The following is a 20190-nucleotide window of genomic DNA, read 5'->3' as shown; positions in this document are numbered from 1 at the left end:
CCAAATGGTGCTCCGTCCAGATGTTCCTCAGGCTGCTTGCCGTTAGCAGTGGCCTGATGCGTCTTTAGGAGATGCCATGAACGCTGTGGTGGGGCGGGATGGAGTGAAGCGCAGCGATGATAGCTGAGGGTTTTCTGGCTGTGTTTGCCTCAAATCAACTTTTCCTCAGCTCTGCTTTGATTTAATTAAAGGCTCCAAGTTTCTCTAGAAGGTAAATGCATCTATTAAACATTCCTTGAATGAATCAATAAGACCAAGGCTTGGTTTTTGACATTTGTTTGTTGATTAAAGTTCTGTAGGCAGGGATATTAAATCACTTTTCTATACCAATATTCAAATATATAACGGCCACTGTGCTGTGAACTTTGCCATCATTCGTGCAGAGATATTGTGAGTAGCTGGACTTTGTCTAACAGCATATCGGCCCAATTAGGGACGTGTTAGATGTACACATTAAGACAAACCAGAAATCCAATAACACAATAACATGACGCCCTCTGACCTTTTGACACAGACAATTATATACAACAAAATATGAGTTGATTTCAATGTATTTTCAAGGAGTTACTGTCATGACAGCCTTTAAAAAAAAAAAAGTGTTCCGCCTCCCAAATACCATTGTCAGCAAAGCCACCGAATAAATGGTATAGCCTTCTTGAGACTTCTTACAGTTAAAAAAACAAACAACTGACTCATTTGAACTTAAAGGGCGAACTGCATTAAAGTGACTCGAATGCGCTGAAGACGGCAGCTTCAAAATATCAGAGGATACATTGATGATGGTACAGTGAATGATCCATATGCTCTTGAGTCATCAAACTGCTTCTCATGCCAGACCGAGCCCATGAGTGCATTAAGAAAGAGGAGACGTGTGTTATCAAGTATCTACATCACTACTTTTGCTTTAGAATAATTGGTAAAAGAAGCAAGAAAATTTGAAACGAAACTATAGTTATAAGATGCCAAACTAAGACATCTTGGTTATCTTTTAAAAAGAGGAGCTGAAATGGATCTGGAGCGGTCGCATTTACAAAAAACTGCTAACATCTGTATTATTAATAACAATAACAATAAAAGAAACCAAAGCAAGTGCATATACCTGGTATAGGTTGAACAAAGTTTCGTCAAATATACCTCATCATTCAGGTCACTCTGGTTATTTGGCCTGTGATCTTTGGAAGTTGCCCTGCTGATGGTGTTTTTGATATTTATCACCCAGGCTTTCTTCTCTTTCCTCTTGTTGCTCCTGCTCAGAGCTTTTCTTTAGGTGCAGTGTGTGCAATATATTATATATTTGGTGGACGAGTCCTTTTAGTAATTTATTGACGTGGTCCTCAGAAGTGTGTGTATAGAGAACACCATTATTGATCCTTGAGGAAACCGTCTTTGCAGCCCGGCTGGGATTAAACCAGCACACGGATAACCTTTTAAATATTTTCTATTCACTCAGCTCAGTTGACTAGTTCGAGCCTGATTTTCGCTCACTCACTTGATTATGAGACAGCAGCTTGTGTTTAAACAGAGAATATCCATCCTGTACAGTTTTTATTGCTGTTGTAGCCCTTGAAATGTCATATATTCAAACCTTTATTACATCTATTGTTCTTGTAACTCAGACCTGAACATTTTGAATATATTCTTCATTTCTTGGTGTTTTCTTCTTTACAGGGTTGATACAGTTTTATAAATTGAGGTCTACAGTGAAATGTTTCTTATTACAAATACAGAATGGCAGCTCTTGGAACACACTGACGTATGAATAATATCTAAACTTGTAATATACATACATGTACATTATATGACACACATATGGACAGAGCTCCGAGTGAAGCGAGTGATTGTCGATTTGTGTTGGTCTGTCTCAGCTGTTTTCGGGGCTCATTAGCGCACGAGTCCCACGTGCTTCTCCTTTTGATTGTTTAAGGCAAAGAGGAAATGCAATGGGGTGCGTAGACAACTTCCCGTGATTTCAACACAAGGTCCAACGCACAACTTTGATTTTCCTTGTGACCGTCACCATCTTTTTGTCTTTATTCTGTCAATGACCCAACAGTACTGCAGGAATGAGTACCCACTTAGACTCAGGACAACGAGGCGGAGAACATACATGTTGGGAGAGATGGCTGGGAAAACTGGATAAAATATAAATAATGCATTTTTCAATCCCTCCGCCACAATTAGAATATTTCCAAATTAGAGCCAAACTGTCGAGTATGCAAAAGAATCACAGCCAGGGTTCTGCTAAAACAAACCAAACCAGATCAGAATGAATAAAAGAGATATGAGCGGATGTTGTCTGTCCACAGAGGGATGGGTGACATGATATCTGGTATTGGATATTTCATTCTTCCTTTCCGGTCCACTGAGACTCAAAGATCCACGAGATCTCCCGTTGAATATGTACAAACACACAAACATGTTGTTTAAGTTATGTAGAAAAAGAAAAAACGTCTTTTTGTTGTTGTCGTTGTATTCATCCACTCTGGAGCCGCCCTCCCTCTCGGAGGGGAGGTGCATGTGGACCTAATCGCCCGAGTCTTTAATACGTCTTCCTCACCTGCAGCTCCCGCTGCTGCAGACGGGGCAGCTGCCTTCATACGTTGGTCTCCAGCCCGTTCATATCGATGGAACAGTGGTCCTTATCCCGGTGCTCTCTCTTGTGGTGGGAGGAGTGAGCGTGTTTCCTCCTCTCCTGAACCCGGATGCCTTCCTCCAGCTTCATCAGGCGAGCCACCTCTGGGGCGAGGTGGCCCTGCCGGCTGCCCGGTGGAGGCGGCTGGTAGCAGCCGTTCTTCTGATTCTGGTAGGTCATCATCTGCTGGATGCTTATCATGGGCTTGGTCTCGCAGATCAGAGGCACCTGGCGGACGCAGTGAATTACAGTTTGAGATTTAAATGTGTACATCGTCTTTTTTTTATACAAAAAGGTTGGACAATGAGGTTAATGTATCAATCAAAAGTTCTGGCAGAAAGGGTTTATTTTGGCGCAAACCACAATCTTTTCCCAACCCTGACCAAGTAGGTTTGTTATGGCAGAAAGCCCTAAAAACAAACTTCTCCCATGTGCGATTATACACTGCTGTCACATTGACAGATTAAATGGCACGATGCCACGCTTATGACCATGAGGACGAAATGTGGTCTCCTCCCACTCGTAAACATATTCACTATCAGGTTTTATTTGTATATGACCAACAACTGACTCATGAGAAAATGTGAAGTCTTTCAATTACTATTGATTGTGAAAAGTGGTAAACTCGCTAGGATGCATTTACTACAATTTCTACTGACCATCTTCTATATTTAGCCTGAGATGAGAACATAGAGTTCATTATTTGTTCAATATTTTATATTGTGTTTCTTCCTTTAGAAATAGTTCGGTCTGAGGGAAAAATAACTGGAGTTCCTTGAGAGTGTTGAAATCAGTCGAGCGGCTGAACTATGAACAAAACGCACACAATAAGTCAATGCTCTTATTGACTCAAGGGCTTATTGACTCATTATAAACACCCACCATGAACAACTTTTACATACATATTCATGCCCACAGCTCTGCACATCCATAAGAGTACAACACGGGTGGTTAATTTGCCTTGCCGGATCTCACCTGCTCCCCTTCTTTGACAAAATCTTTTCTGCAGATATGAGCCATGATGCCTGTAGCCAGAGCGTCGCCCATCACATTGACCATGGTCCTGAATCGGTCCCTAGAGGACAAAATGAAAAGGTCATCTGCTTGGAAAACCAAGATCACAACCTTATATTGTCTTGTGATAGAAAGATTAACCACTACTTACAAGGCCCAATCAACTGCGATGATGAGAGTGATGTCATCAGTGGGCAGACCCACGGAGGTCAGCACAATCACCATGGTTACGAGTCCAGCCTGTGGGATTCCTGCTGCCCCGATGCTGGCTGCAGTGGCAGTGATGCTGAGAACAGACGGAGGAACCGAGTGCATTCATTTTTATAACAAACAAGAAAAAACAAGATGGAACTTTATTAATCCTGAAGGAAATTCTCATGCCAGAGTTTGCTCACAGATTATAACAGGACAAAAAAGAAGAAGATACAAACGTAAATGAAGAATAGAGCGATGTTTATTGAGTGTCCACGAAGTAACACACCAGTGAAAAATAGAAACAGAAACAGAAAAGATGAATGACAACAAGAACACGTTTGCTGACATTTAAATGTTACAAGCTAACAGATGTTTTCTAACAACCTGTGGCCCAACAAGATAACGCATTTAGCTACTGACATAGGGCCCGTTGCCTGAAGGATGCTAGATGCCCAGATATCTAGTAGCTCAGCCAAGCATGTTAGCATAATGTAGCTTATGTTAGAGCAGTGTGGAGAATTACGATGACATTTTCCTATTGTGCGTAATTACAAGTGTTCAGTTCATGTGATTAAACAACTCCTGCTCAAGACTATGGTGTACTGAAGGTACAATTCGACTGAAAATCTGTTTTAGTGTATAATAGCCTGTAAATACGTTATTAATCATATTATTCTTTTTCTATTCTATTCGTTTGACAGCAGAAAGGCACATGGTGTTAAAGTATATTTAATATTGAGTGAAGGCAGCTGTTTTTTGAGATTGATGTTGAGAAGTGACGGTTTTCCTAAACCTGCTAAATGGTTTCATCTCCTAAAAAAAAGGTCAGTTCTGTTGCTCTCTGAAAGCAGTCAATACTGCGTGCCCTGACCGAGTGCGGTACGTGACCTTGATGACGATACTTCTAATTAGATACGAGTGTAAGTCGAGCTCTCGATGCGAGTCATTTACTTGTAACACACAAGTATTTTGACAAGCGGTGCCTCTGCAGGGCTGGGAGTGAGGTTGGTTTAGCATACAGATGGAGCAGCCAAACGCCGCGGCAACAGGATGCAGAGAGAGGAAAAAAAATATCATAATTCTGCCGTGACAAGAGAGATGAGTAATACAGGTCATATGGGTTTTACCGCCAAAGGGATTATGAGGCAATGGCACAGACTGACGCCACGAGGAGAGGTCTGCTTAATGTTATTACACGAGGACACGTCATAAAATTCAGAGGAGGAATAGACTTGAAAGGACTTGAGAATTTCGTCTTGGCGTGAGAGGTCTTGTTCCTCTGTGGTCAGAAGGTATGCGCCGGAGACGTTGGTACCGCCAGTGTTTTTGTCTGTCTGACGCACCCGGGGCTTCCAGACTGATTTAGCAGAAATCAGATCAGACTAAGAAGCTCAAATGAGGCGTAATCTGTGGGACATTTACATTTATGTGTATCTAGAAAATCCCATAGTATTTTTTATTAATTCAGAATTAAACTAAATATGTGACCGTAGATTAGTTTGCCCGCTCCTATATTTTTGACCCAGAAATGTGCAAATATTGTTACACTTTGTGAGCACAATTTCTTCTGAGATAAGACTGCGTCCAAAGAGTTCTTATTATCTTAAAGGAATATTTTTGACGCCATGTTGCCAAATGTTTGCTTAGAGGATAGACACCGTACTCGCATGTCTGCATAGTTGATAGGAATTCACAGCTGCTCAGGTTAGCTTAGCAAAAAAGAGAAACTTCTGAAATAGTTGCGTCACATAACCCGCTTCAATGACATCATCATCTCCGGGCTGCGGGTCAGTATAGAATATGTAAACGCAGAGCTGTATCCCTGCTGTTTGCTGGTTATGATGCCTGAAAAAATGATCTGTGGGTTCTTGTTGTGTTTAATGTCACAGAGGAGGAAAATGATTGTTCATGGATGACGACCTTTTTCCACTGCCGTCATCGGGCTTGAAGTTCGAATATGTCTGCCAGAAATAAACTGCGGCTACGACGAGGTGAAGTGGCCCTTTAAGCCCTTTGCTTTTTTTTAAAAAATTTTTTACCACAATTCTTTTTCTGTGAGTCATCCAACAAAAAGCATTAAATCATATTAACTGCTGTCAAAACAGATTCAGCAGTTTGCTCTCTGATATCGGATGAAGGTCTAAATTTAGCGAGTCTTACCTGATCGTGATAATCTGCCCAAAGTCAAGCTCATAGTTGTTCACTTGGGCGATGAAGATGGCCGCCACGGCCTCGTAGAGCGCGGTGCCGTCCATGTTGATGGTGGCCCCCACGGGCAGCACGAAGCGGATGATGCGTCGGTCGATGTGGTTGTTCTCAAGGAGGCACTTGAAGGTGATAGGCAGAGTGGCAGAGCTGCAGCAAGATAATCACAATCATTAGAATGATAATCAATTGAGTGATGTCCACGGGTTTACAATATCACACTACGACTCGTGTTGTTTATTTGTTTACACTAACTGAAAAACAAACATAGTTTGGGGAAAATAAGAGTGTACCAAAAATTCAGTTTAATAAAACAAAAAAATGGGTTTTGTTCCAACTCTCAGTAGGCTTCGACACATAATGACACTAGAGAGTAGTTTGTATTATTTGTAGGGACCTAGGGACAAAACATCTGGATGTTCTAGAAGATCCAAAGAGGATGTTTTAAGAGGTCGAGGTGAACACTTTTTATTATTTATTTTTTCATTTTTGAAATGACGCAATGTGTGATGTTAACATAGAAGACAGCCTTGATAAAGCTTATGTGGTCAAAAAGCTCACAGTCAAACCCCGCAAACATCCCTTTATTTCAAGGACAATTCCATCATCCACCTCATTTACAGTGGCAGTATGGTTTAAAAGGACAAATATACTCTGACCTCGCCAGGTAGGCACTCATTTTATGGTAAACCTTCAGTTGAAGATTATTTCTATTTAACTTTTAATTAACTACAGTTGATTGTTGTGCTCGTTGTAAGTAAAACACATGTTGTGAAAAGCCCTCATTGGCGTGGTCCTTGAAGAAGCCTTCTAGAACATCAGCGTAACTCACAGGATTTACGGATTGTATGTTGTAATAAACAAAGCTCGCCCACCTTGAGGAGGTGGCCAAGGAGATGAGGAGGGCCTGCAGAATGCCTCTGATGTAAACGATGGGGCTCTTCTTAGTGATGAAGAAGTACATTGCCGGGAGGATGAATAGACCGTGCAGCACTAAGCCCATTACCACCGTAATGGCGTAGAAACCCAGCTTCTTCCCCATGGCGGAAGGGTCATCCATCTCTAAGATCTTACCGGCAACCAGGAACACAATCCCAAAAGGGAAATACCTGTGAGGGAGGCGCATGTTTATGAAACAAATACAAGTGCTTATTCAAATCAGATCAGAATGACAAATTCGAAATGTTGTTCCAGCTAAAATTGTATCATCAAAACCGCTCACATTGGCTTTTTACTCTTTTTACAACTCTTACCAGATGACGATGGCAACAATCTTCAAAACTGCCTCATTGACGCTCTGGCAGAAGTTGACCAAAGCGCTTCCATTGGGTCCCATTCTTCCTAACATTATCCCTGGGTTGAGAAAAAAAAAAAGAATACCTCATTTGTTGCATTGATGAATTCAGAAGTGGATGAATCATACACCTACAAACATGGAATATCATCACCGCTCCTTGCCTTCCTTAATCTATAGTCAAGGATACTCTTATGTATGGATTGTGCACTGTGCATTTAACTCTGTGGAAATATGTGTGCAGGATCCATGGCAACCGCTTACCCATGGTAGCGGAAAAAATGACAATCCCCAGCACATTCATGCCTTCGCTGGTACCGGGGGAGGTTTTCATGATGACATCAGGTGGCGGCGTGAGATCCAGGGAGAAGTTCTGGACATCTGTGCCGTTGTCGTCTTGAATGCCGTAGATGTAGACCCTCCGTGTGGTGATCTCGTCCAGGAGCTGAGCCACCGTTGGTTTGGGGATGAGCTCGGCGACTCGCTGGGTTCGATACTTAAAAACCGAAACACAGCACGAGCCCCAACGTCAGCAGAGTACTGATGGTACCATCAAAGCAGCTGACGCTATGATATGACTGGAACTAGTAAATCAGTTTATACACTTTTTGAGAAGATATGTGAACAACACGTTTACTTACCTGTTGGAAAGTTGCTTGAACCAGATTGGCTGGAAACATGTTGCTGGGGAAGAGAATGTTGCAATTTTAGTCTCTAAGAAACCACTGCATGTGTAGGTATTTTCAAAGTGTAGTTTTAAATAAGCAATGCAAATGTCACACGTCAATACTTGATAAAACCATACAAGGGACGCGATACGTTCATTGTCACAATTCACCCCGGGACGTCACTTCATCAATAAGGAGCAGCAACTTGTACCCGCAGTCCACTCATTAATGCTCCACATGAAAGACAAAATGAGTATATTTTTCTCTTTCAAATCTTCATTATCTTCCACAGCGACAGCTCTTTAAAGAGTAGGAGGTTATGATTCTGTTGGCACATCTCAGCCAAGCAAAAGCATTTTAAGTGCCAGGTCACCTGCAGAAGTAAGGAGTAAACCCCGGAGATGGAGGAGCAGGTGGATTCTGGAAACAGAATCTGCATCTGGACTGTAAGATGAATGCCAGCAAACAGGCTGAACCAGGCTCACTCAGATAAAAGCTTGTTCAACACATGAATAAAACATGAAAACAGGTCGGGTTATACAGGAACACTACTTTTCTGTTTTGGAGTCTTCCACGTACGTGTGTGGGTGTTCATGCACAATCAAAAAACATGCAAGGTCATAGGTTTAATTTCCATTTGTTGATAATAAAGAATATATTGTATATTAAAAAGTGGGAGAGTCCTGCTTACTATCTTTACTCTTAATAACAAAAAGTCTTTGTTGTTTGTTTCCTCAGGGAACTACAAAGGAAATACACGGCGAACGGACTGAGCACGACATGAGTACTGGCCATGAATCCCACATCCACATGAAACTCACATCACAACTAGTCATTAAAAGGCGTTTTGTGGTTACGGCTCAGCAGCCTCAGCAGTGTGAGCAGACTAATGAAGCACCCTGACTGCAGTGTTCCTAATACATCCAAGTACACACATACATACGCATGCATACTGTGTTCATTAGCTCTACTTATAACTTCACACACATTCCCACTCCCTCACACACACATACACACACACACCTACACACACAAACACGACTGCAGACAGTTGGGACTGTTTGGCAGCGCACCGACATACTACATGCCACGTATGATAGATGAAGGCTGTAAAGAAGCTTTGCGTGATAAATCCAAAGCACAGCTGTGCTCTGTAAAACACACACATGCAACGCACACACACACACACACGCACACACTTAGAACACATAAACGGCAGAGTTCACCAGGCCACATAATCAGTTCAGGTTTCATGGCGTGCCAGTTTGTCACTTCCTCTTTTCCCATTCTGATTGAAAGTGACTCATCAATGCAATTTACCATCTTTCTATCTATAGAGCATCAAAATGAAAGTGAAAAAAAAAGTGAATTATGTTTCAATTATTTAGCAGTTCATTGAGCAGTTGTGATCTAAAGCACCAAGAACTTTATAGTGGGGATCTCTTTGCGTTACATCCTTTTGACTGGTTCACCACAAAAGCACAGCGGCTACTTCCTTCCACAGCGCTAACTAGCGTAGCACAATAACCCATTGGCCCACGAGGCTGCAGGCTTTGCGCTGTGACCTCGAGCATTATTACTCCCGATTTAGTCCACGTGAAGCAGAGCACTGATCCAGAACTGTACATGTCACAGACACTGCGTTATAAAACAGTCTTAAATGAGGTGCTGTGCGGGTTCAAGGTTATAAGCGAGCAACAATATATACTCTCGGGGTTTTCACCACATTTTCCCCTTTTTTGTTAACTTTTTTTTCAAAATTTCTTTTTTTTACGTCAACAACAAAAAAGATTAATTTTCTTGTCTCTTGAAGAACATAAATGTGTTGGAGATCAATACCAGAGAACATTAAGTCATTGTTTTTGTATATATCTAACAAATAAAAAATAAACAAGGCACTTTCTTTCTTTGAAACCATGGAAATCTTTCAATCTTCCTATGAGGGGCCAACGTGCAGCAGGTGATACATGACATTACCGAATGAGATCCAGCAGCGCATCAGCAGAGCTGGTCATTGGCTTCTTGCTCTCCTCAGAGGCCTCCTTCTGAGCGGCTCCACCCGGGTGGATCATGTACACCATGACAATGCCCACCACCACGGCAACAAAGGTGGTCCACAGGTAGTAGGAGATGGTCATGATGCCCAGGCGGCTCGAGCACTTGGCGTCCAAGGCAGCCAGACCTGACATCAAGCTACGGAGAGCAAGCAGAGGTACACGGAGGCACAGAGACAGCGGGGAGACAAACAGACAGGGAGGGAGACGTTAATGTTTGAAAGCAAGAAGGACTTTGTAGAACCACTGCTGAAGAAGCAACAAATCCAATGACGTCTCTTTGTCATTTGTTTCTCTTCTGTGACTTGAGAAATGTGAGATCATGTCATTCAGAGCTTTTTTGTCACAGAAAGCATGTACTGTAATAATGAACAAATTAAACGGAAGACAGTTATTTGCATATGAATGGGCTTCTTTGAGTGGTTTTCCTGTTGAGATACACTCAATTTTGCTGCACAGACATAGTGAAATTTGCTGTACAATTTCAAAAGAAGAAGCATTTATACAATACTACTTGCTCAACAAATGAGGAATAAATGCAGCAGATGTGATTTGTGGGGAAGGTCTTCAAATGCAGATGTGGCAGGAAGGTGAAGCCAGTGAAAGTAAGAGGATAGAAACAGAGACAGAGAGGTGTAGCTTAACAAGGCCTTTTGAGCTGGAGTGATGCGCTAATGTTTAAAATGAGTGTAAACCAATTATCCAGCCATTTGCTACTTACACGGTTGTGATTAATGCAATAAAAAAAGGTGGGGTTGCCATGATGTCAATATGCGTGTGATGTCAGTGCATATTTTAGTTTAATATTTATTTCAGCACCAACAGTGGTTTTCTGCATGTGGAAGCTGCTCAAATTAAGCAGAGGATGAAATGTTTTCACCGCATTGCAGCCACATCTCTTTCACAGGTGTGAACGCAGCATTAATATGTGAACCTGCCTGACTGAAGCCGACGGTAATACAATCCAACGTGCAGCAAGGAAGCAAAAATATACACGCGTAAGCTACGGCCTGTTCCAAATTAATTTTCATACATTGTTTTAAAATATAATTCTGGGTCAGGTACGACATCAGCCTTGAAGAATAAATTGAAAGTATCACTGAAACGTAGTAACAAGTATTACAGTCTTCCAGTACATTATACTGTCTTGCTGAGGGTTTAAAGGGAGGAAGGATACCACTCTAATGTTTATTCTATTTGCTTTTCTGAAGGCACTCCAGGAAGCCAGCTCTGGTTCTTGAATACCAATGATCAGTCATGCCCATAATACAGCTGCGGGTGGATTTCTCCTCTTTGGACTGCATTTGTGGCACAAATCTCAAAAGAACAATGGCCCTTATGATGCATCCGTACACTGTTGACGTGTGTGGGATTATATACGGGGCGAACAACACCAGTGGTCATTTCTGATTTCAGGTATTACATGCTCCTCCTCCTTACTCTGTTCATGTATGTGTGACAGTGATATTATTATTATAGTTATTATTATTTCTTCTCAGTTTTTCAATGTGCAGAATTTGCGGCAAGAAACTATAAATGTATTCAAAACTTGAAGTGAATATGAAACTGATAAAAACACCATTGAATGAATAATACTTTCAAAATAAAATTAATTTAACTGACAACTTTTTAACTGACAACTATTTTTTATTCACATAACTGACTCAGCATGTAATGAACTGAACTGTAATGAATGAACTACTTTCAATGGTTGTTTTTAATGGGTTCTGTATTGCGTTCCTGTCACGGTTTGGCTTCGCTTCCTGTTTTAGTTTGAAGTTTCATGTCTCTTGTGGTCCTGGGTTAACTTCACTTCCTGCCTTGTCTTGTGATTGCGTGATTGATTCCACCTGTGTCCAATCACCTGCACCTCCCTTGTGTATTTAAGCCCTGTGTGCCAGTTGTCCTTTGTCGCGTCATTGTCCATGTCAGTCCTCGTTGGTGCACGTTTTTGGCTTCTGTTTGGTTCTGTGGTGAATAAAGATCACCTTCTGAAAACTCTGCGTTTGAGTCCTGCCTGCCTGCCTGCCTTCTGCAACCTGCTCCAGCCCGAACCCCGTGACAGTTCCTTTGCATTCACTAGTAAGTAAGTGTCCTGTTTGAATATTAAGTCCACTGATGCACGTTCACACACATCCATTTTTGTGCACATTAATTTTTCCCCATTGCATGTAATATCAAAGAAGATATTTGGATGTTCAGTGTTGGTGAATTATCCAAAAGTTACTTGTCTTCTGCGGTCAGTTAGGGAAGATTAAGATTTTACTTTGTCGTTGTTTGAATTCACAACATTAAACGCATGCTTATGGCAACTTTAGTGGAGTGTAATAGAATCCGGAGCTGGGTGCTGCAGTAGAAAGTGACCCAAAGGTCCTGACGAAGCCTCAGTAGGTTAGGAGTTGGCATGGGAACGGGTTAATCTGTTAGCTATTTAGGGCTTAAAATAGCAGCTTTTAAATCAAGTCATTCCTTCTTGTGACATCATCACTAGGTATGGCCTGAGAAATACATTTAAAATGAAGGAGTCACAAAAATGTGTACTTTTACTGTCCATTTGTCCAGAGATTGAGTTTGAAACCAAGCTATGTACTGCTTGTAAGTGGAAGAGACCTTTCCAAATCAATCAATCCTTTCCCTGAATTAAAACAGCCCTCAGAAGAGATGTGCTTGGACCTCACTAACCATTGATGTATTGCATTTGTTACTTACAAGTTTCACTTGGTCGAGCCAAGGGAAGTTCTCCACGACACACTTGAAACCGAGAGACTGAACTCGTCAATATGAGTACAAATCAGAACTTATGCAAGCAGTTCAAATGAAGGTCGGGGCTTGTGACGTGTGTCGTTATTTGTGTACTGATCCAGTCCTTTGCAGATATATGGAAACAGGAACACAGGTGGGTTGTTTTTACCATTCCATAATGCAAAATAATAAGCAACAAAACCGACGTGATCTAATTATTAAAACCAATTGATTGCTTTTTCAGTTGAGCTTTGTGCTTTCTGCTCATTGTGATCGTGTGATCATCAGCGTCAGGGATCAGCGAAATCATTTGTGCCTGCCAACACATCTGCATGCCGAGATTAAAAAAAACAATTCTCTATGAACGTCATCTTCATCTTCCTCTGCTGCATGAGCATAGCGGACTGAAATGTTTCTGCTGCAGCGTCATTGATGAACATTCAGCTTAAAGCCACATAAAGAGAGACTTGACGTGTATATTTAGTAGTTTTTGAGTTAAAGATCCAGATATAGTCCTGCTTGCTTGTAAAGTAACATGCTTCAATTCAATGACGTATTAAAGTTACATTCTATGGTTTATGAGAATTCTGTCATCCGTCATCATTTTTTCATATTATTACAACCCTAGTAACATTATTTGATGAGCACTCTGAAGTAGGTTTGGATCAGCGCTGCACATCATTAAAGTGCTGTTCCCCATTCACTGTCAGATCTCAGTCCAAGCATTGGTAAATAAGAGGGTCAATTAAAAAGGTGAATGCTCTCTTTAACCAAAAAAAAAAAAAGTTCTTTTCAATATCTAGTTCTATTTAAAACGTGAAAATGAAAGAAACCTGAAGCCTAAGAAGGCGGTAGATGGAGTGGCCGTAGGTTCTGTGTGACGTGTACGTTGGATAATCTGGTTTCTGCTTTGGCTGGAAGGCAGATGGTGACAGGGGGGGTGGACTAGGGAAAGGCAGGCTATAGGGCGGATATCCACCACTAGATAAGCCCTACTGTACCATGCACCATGTCAACCATGTCAACCATGTCAACCACGTCTTTGCATCCCAATCTAGATACACTCTGCTGGCATTATTTGGTATGAATGAAAGATAGAGAGAGGACGGCAGGTATTCACCCGAAACTGTTTTTTTTAAATATGCAGATATGCCTCAACTCATCTCTGGATGGATGGGAACGTATAGAAAGACGACAGTACAAACTGCTGTGAAGCAACAAGCCGTGACACGGTCATGGTCCATTCCTATCTCAACCAGGTCAACGGCAGGGAGCAAGAACACGTGTTTCTGACTCAACAGAAGCTCCAGTAGCCTGTGTGAATTTACCCTCCCATGTGCTGAAAGGACGTTTAACCTGGCTGGATTTGGCGCCCGGCCTACATGCATGTTTCAGATTAGATGTAATTAACGTTTAAGCATGCCGTGCGTTTGGCAGGAAACCTGCTCTGAAACTGGGAGAGTCTGGCCTCTGCACGAATAAATGTGCAAATAACGAGTCTCGTCGCCCCTTCGTCTTTTGCTCAAACAAATTTGATGAAGACAGCAAGACATGCAGTCAAGAGACACAAAGGCCCTGAAGGATATAGATAGACAGACAGAGAGAGACGGACAGGGCAACGGAGCGGGGATTAACTTCTCATCCAGTCTTTGCTGTTGCATAGAATGTAAGTAGCTTATTGCACAAAGCACCCACCATGTAACCGGTGCGTTTGCATGATTTGTTTTGGGAGTTTTTCCTGTGTGTGGCGGACACCACTGATCTCATGCAGGCAACTACGAGCTTTGGGCTTGAAATAGACACGGGTTAAATCTGGCAGACTCTACGCTTCTAAGAATGCATCACAAGCTACAAAAGGGCAACAGGTTTACTTTCACATACACGTTGACCTCTAAGCCGTGATATTGAAAAAGGTAATCGGGTGGCAGCAAAAAATAAATCTCATCTAGGTTATGCTTTTCATCTACACTAATCATCAGATATTCATTTTCACAAGCCGTCCAGCCCCATCTGTCTTCCCTCAGCGGCCCTTGCTGCGTGCCTCTGCTCTGCTCTGTTTACATTTTGTAGTTGAACCTGCTCTGTCGATGTCGTGGCTGTTAAACGGGGACAAATTGTTTTGAGTGTCACAAATTTACTTAAACAGCAATGAGATGGCCACGTGTCGTAAATATAGTAAATGTACTTTTGGTAAATCGATGTGTCACGTGCCGAGGTGTTCAGCACTGTCCCCTCACAGCAGAAGGTCGTAATAAGAGCGCTTTGTCATCCATTTCATCCCGTTAGTGCAGAACTTTAGTGCAAGGCAACAGGAGGTCACCGGATGGTCAGTGAACAGTTTATGTCAACAAGCACCACAAACAAGTGTGTTGCCAAGCATCTCTGAGCAAATGTAAAAAAAACACCCAGGAAATTTGTTTTTTCTCAAAAAGCTGCACTCCGTGCTGTTCAGAGAAGGTCAGACATTCCTGGGTACATTTATACATCTTTTCTGACATCACTACAAAATAAAAGGTTTCATTCTGCCGCGGTCTCAATGATCTCAGCAGCATTTTCAATTTGCTCTCAGGCTTTTTTTCCCCCATTCATACAAAATAATCAATCAGCAGCCCGGAATTCTCAGATGGTACATTTGAAAAATAGTACTACGGGCTGCCAGAGGCAACAGTGAGCTCCCCGCCCAATTATTCAACCAAATAATGCATCACACCTCACCTCTATGGTGGAGGAGAGGGATGCTGGGGACTACAGAGATGTCTACTTTGTAGATCAGTTCACTTTTGTTTTACTTGGTTCATACTGTTACAACAAAACTGCAGAACATCAACAGCAGATGAGAGAGTAAAGTGAGTCACAGCAAAAATATCATTATTTCTGAGTCATGTTCTTGCTTATAATTCTTTACTAAAGCCTGACTCCTTTCCTTTGAGAAAACCATTTTATGGGCTACACAGGCTGCAAGCATTTGCGTGTTTTTATGTGCGTGAGGCTGTGTTGTTCTTACCTGGATACGACGAGGGGCAAGATTAACATTTTCAACATCCTCATCAGCAGTTCACCGGGAAACTGGAAGTACTTCACCTCCTGCAAGATCCAGAGTAGAACACGCAGTTTGTACCACAGACTCATACGATCAATATATGGGGTGTGAGTATCTCGCTTGACTGGTAATAATTAACATATTTAACATATTTTTTATTTTATATACAGTACCAGTCAAAGGTTTGAACAGATTTTTGCATTCAATTTGATAAGAAAGTGTGTCCAAACATTTGATTGGTACGGTGTATATACACACTAAATGTCACCTTGACGATTATTGAAAGATAAATTGTTGCAATATTGCCAAAATAAAAAGCTTCTTTCAAAACATCTGCTTGATTTTGTAACTTGTGCAGCTCTGAAGGCTGAAAGGAGCTAAGAAAGGAGAGAGAACACATTGTGGATTTGGCTTCCAGTGGAGAAACTCCTTTTAGATTATTTTGACCCTCATTTAAAGCATAAATGACCCTCCTATTAAACAACTGTTCGATCCATGGAAAACCCACCAAGCTGTTTGGTCATCTGGCTCCTTGCTGTAAATTCAAGGTCTCAAACTCTGCTCTTTCTTGATGAATAAGTTAACTGTTTCTATCCTTGTTTCATCTGCTACTCCATCGGGAGGGATTAATAAGAATACTAGTGCCCAAAAAGCATCAAGCATGCACATGGAATGTACTCCAAATAACACGTGTCGTATTGCATTATGCGTTTATCTTTTACCTAATGAACAGCAGCAATAGTACACAAGTTGTGTAGCTAATGACTGACTCAATCAAAGATGAATAAACAGAATGAAGTCTCAGTCTAGTAATCACTAGAATTAGAAATGGAGCAACTATTTGAACTTTAACTGGACGCAGTTGTCAAGTCTTAACTGTGGTTACAAATAAGAGCACTTACATATATATCATTGCATATTATATCATTGCAATATAATTTCAGAACTTCTCCAAAAAGCCACCGCGCTGTTGGATATGAATATATCCATTGAAGGATATCTGTGAAATACAGTATGTGTCTTCACATCAGTAACGAGTAAGTGAATGAGCATTTGTATTTTTAGTGGTTATTAGTAGCTGATGAGAGACGGTTTATTTAGGCTCACTTCTTTACGAGACTAGACTCTAGACTTATACTGCATTACAGACACCCCCCCCCCCCCCACACATAATCCCTCCTGACACTTGGTTAGTGGCACTAAGCTTTGAACGATGACACTCTGGGTACCCGTCTAGTATCAGGTTTTAGTCAGTTTACATACTTACTTGCATAGTTCCTTTTCAAAATAAACTTCCCTGTTCACAGGCATTGCAGGTTTAACATTAACTTTACTGAGTTACAGTTGCCAGTGACAAACTGTAAATAATTAGTTTCAGGTCCTGACAGCCCTGTGTGCATAATACTTAAAAATATAACCTCAAAGTTGTCTGGAACGCTGACTCAAGTGACATCACACGAGGTACATTTTTAGACTTCCAACAGCTTCCGTTGAACCAGAAAACTCAAGAGTGTGAGATTATTGTAAAAAAGTTGTTCTCTGCTCAGCCCGAGGCGTTCGATCCCTCACCTATCAACACGCTCTTTGGATATTGATAGAAAAAGTTCAAATGAGTTCCCTTCCAGCTCTTTTTTTTTGTCTAATGACAGGTATGATTGTGAAATGCATTAAGTTTGTAACACACACACACACACACACACACACACACACACACACACACACACACACACACACACACACACATAATCATATACTAGGTTACAGGGCTATTTTTAATATATGTATGTATATGTAATTTTACTATTTTTTTTGTTGTCATAATGACTAATGGAAAAACATTTCAAGTAAGTAATTATTGTAACTCTGCCAATTGACACACATTTAACTCTAATCCTCTTCCACTTTCTCCAGTCCACACTAAAAATCTATCAATTTATTTTGGTTATTTGTGTTTTCTTATTCTCAAATTAATTATTTAGCTTAGCTCAAAATGAGGGGTTTTATGGGTGTTGAAGGGCACGTCTGAGCCCCCTCACCAAAGATCTGTTTTACCGCCATAAACCAGAAGATGCAGTGTTTTCACCTCACTGACATGGACGTGTGAACTCAATCAGTTACTAGTACAGACGTTCACTTCATATAGTGTGTGGGAGCTTTCTCCCGTGCGCATTGACAGCTTCGAGCAGATTTGACTCACCTAAAGGGCCACATCTGTGTCTTGCCTTTAAATTAATTTGACATTAAAATATGAATGGCAATACCTACGATTGTGTTACGTCATAATCCCACCTGGGCCAACACCCACGAGCTCCATCACCCAATTAAAAAACATTTTCATTCATTAAGCAGCAGCTTCTCAGTCGCCCATGCTTTCTCCAAAATTCAAAAATTTCTTTTTTTTTCTGGCCTTTCTTAGTCATTCAATCATCTGGGCTCTGAGAAATAATCAGCCACTCAAATAGCTTCAACATTTTCATTACTCTGTTCAAATGCAGCTTTTTAATATCCTCTGAAATCCATCTATTTCATTTTATTTCCCATTCCATGTGTGAACTATATAAAGATAAATATAAAAATGGTATGACTCCATGTCTCTATGAGTGATTGACAACTAATCTTCCCTGGCAACCATTTCCCTTGGATGTTGGAGTCCAACTGAAAAGCTTTCTGAGCGACTGATTTCTATAAAAAGAAAAAGCCATTATTGCTTGTTCCTGTCGCAGTAGACAAATTCACTTTGTGATGAGCCAATTCAATGCAATTCTATGAGGAAGATTTGAACTTCTTTTCTCATCAAAACGTGTTAATGCTGTATTTGTTACACTCATTTTCAATTCAGAGAACAAGGTAAAGACCCTTTTTTACAATGTCCTGTATGGTTCGATTGAGGCTGATTATGGTGATGAAACCTCACATTTGGTAGAATTAGATGCGCTTGAATAGGGAAAAAGGACGGTTTATAAACAATGGGATAAAATCCACATTCTTTGAAGGGGAAGTTGGGTGTGGTTGAGTGTGTGGATTCTGAATTATTGCCATGAAAGTCATGATGAAGCCTCAAGAGATTGAATCCTTGAATCCCAGATTGAGCGCTTTCACAAAGACAGTCACTTAAGCGTGTTGTGACTGTAAAAATGTCGGCGTGCAGCACACGGAGTGAAGGTAAAAAGGCGGATGCACGGAACCCTGAATTGCTTGTACTCTTGAGCTGTGGTGTCCAAATGCATCATGGCTTTTTTTTCCTTTTTTTTAGGAGGACACAGGGGGAGATCACACACGGACACTGGAGGGGGGAGATAAGGAAGGCAGGTGCCTAGTGTGTGTGTGTGTGTGTGTGTGTGTGTGTGTGTAGGTGGGAAACCGGGCCTCACAATCTTCACCAGGCAACTGACCTGCTCGGAGAGCTGCTTGCCCCTCAGGAAGAAGCCCAGCAGGCAGCCGATGACCACGGCCAGCACGGAGAGGATGAGCAGTCCGTTCTGCTTGCAGACGTTCTTCACCCGCCCCCACACTTCATCCAGAGCCACTGCCATCCTTCTCCACTTGCCGCCCTCCTTGTCCCGCTCCTAACTGTCTCCCCCCGCTCCGCCCGCCCACCCTCCCCACCCCAAACTCGCCCCCCCCCCCCCCCCCCCCCCTCCACCCCACCGGAGAGAAGAACACCAGAGCGAGCCCCGCTTTCTTAGGTCTTATTCAGCCATGTAGAGCCACAGGGCCGACAGCCACCTCCACGCCGGAAGAAATAGAAGTGTTGATGAGGCAGAGTGGGGCGAGGTGGATGGGCGCCAACTGCTGAAGGGGTAGGTGGGATCGAGAATGAATGAAAAAAAAAAGAAAGTTGGGCCTCGGTTAACAGAAGGGAAGGAGGGAAGGGGACGGAAATGAAATGAAAGAGGTCGTCATCCAAAAACAGAGGTCATGAGTTCCTGCGTTCCTCCTCCGAACGGCTTCCTTGATTATTCCACATGAGACCAAGCGCACCGCACACTCTCCCTGTGTCTGTGCGTCTGTCTCTCTCTCTCTACCAGTCGCCTCCACCCCCATGTCCAGCTAACCCCCACCCCGCCACTGGTGGGGAGTTCCTCCTGGTGGCCAACAGGGGGCTCTGCGACAGCTGGTGGTGTTGTCATCAGGGTTAATACTACGATCCTATTAGGCTGTGCGGACTAAGACTCGGGGCTGGATTATAGAGCTCTCTGAACAATTGGACGACAGATTGTTAAAAAAAAAAGACAAAAAATAAATTGCTCAAGTGACAGGAAGTAGAAATTGACCTAAGATAAAAAAAAACAGGGACTTACAAACCCGGTTTTCGGTTCACCAAACAATTGGCTCAAATGGTGATG

At 42.0% G+C, this 20190-nt stretch overlaps 1 protein-coding gene across 1 annotated transcript; it reads right to left on the bottom strand.

The window, feature by feature from the left end:
* Window positions 1–1736: 1736 nt before the first annotated feature.
* slc1a7a (solute carrier family 1 member 7a) lies at window positions 1737–19377 on the bottom strand. The gene is made up of 11 exons (XM_037458785.2): window positions 19237–19377; window positions 15809–15888; window positions 9986–10201; window positions 7982–8024; window positions 7605–7836; window positions 7300–7399; window positions 6922–7155; window positions 6002–6196; window positions 3798–3932; window positions 3608–3707; window positions 1737–2860 (listed from the first exon to the last, which is right to left on the bottom strand). The coding sequence occupies exons 1-11, from the start codon at window positions 19375–19377 to the stop codon at window positions 2594–2596; spliced, it is 1743 nt and encodes a 580-aa protein (XP_037314682.1). The 3' UTR covers window positions 1737–2593.
* Window positions 19378–20190: the final 813 nt, after the last annotated feature.

This window comes from Pungitius pungitius, chromosome 15, assembly GCF_949316345.1.
Source record: "Pungitius pungitius chromosome 15, fPunPun2.1, whole genome shotgun sequence".
Classification (NCBI taxonomy): domain Eukaryota; kingdom Metazoa; phylum Chordata; class Actinopteri; order Perciformes; family Gasterosteidae; genus Pungitius; species Pungitius pungitius.
The sequence above is the reverse complement of the archived record's forward strand: the minus strand, read 5'-3'. Positions and strand labels throughout refer to the sequence as shown.

Bases quoted from the DNA above. Each gene is read 5' to 3' on its own strand.
- slc1a7a (XM_037458785.2), bottom strand. From the start codon at position 19,377: ATGGCAGTGGCTCTGGATGAAGTGTGGGGGCGGGTGAAGAACGTCTGC. The intron at 7,400-7,604 runs GTAAGCGGTTGC...TTCTCAACCCAG, and splicing joins CATTTTTTCCGCTACCATGG to GGATAATGTTAGGAAGAATG. The intron at 3,933-6,001 runs GTAAGACTCGCT...GTCTGTTCTCAG, and splicing joins GGGCAGATTATCACGATCAG to CATCACTGCCACTGCAGCCA.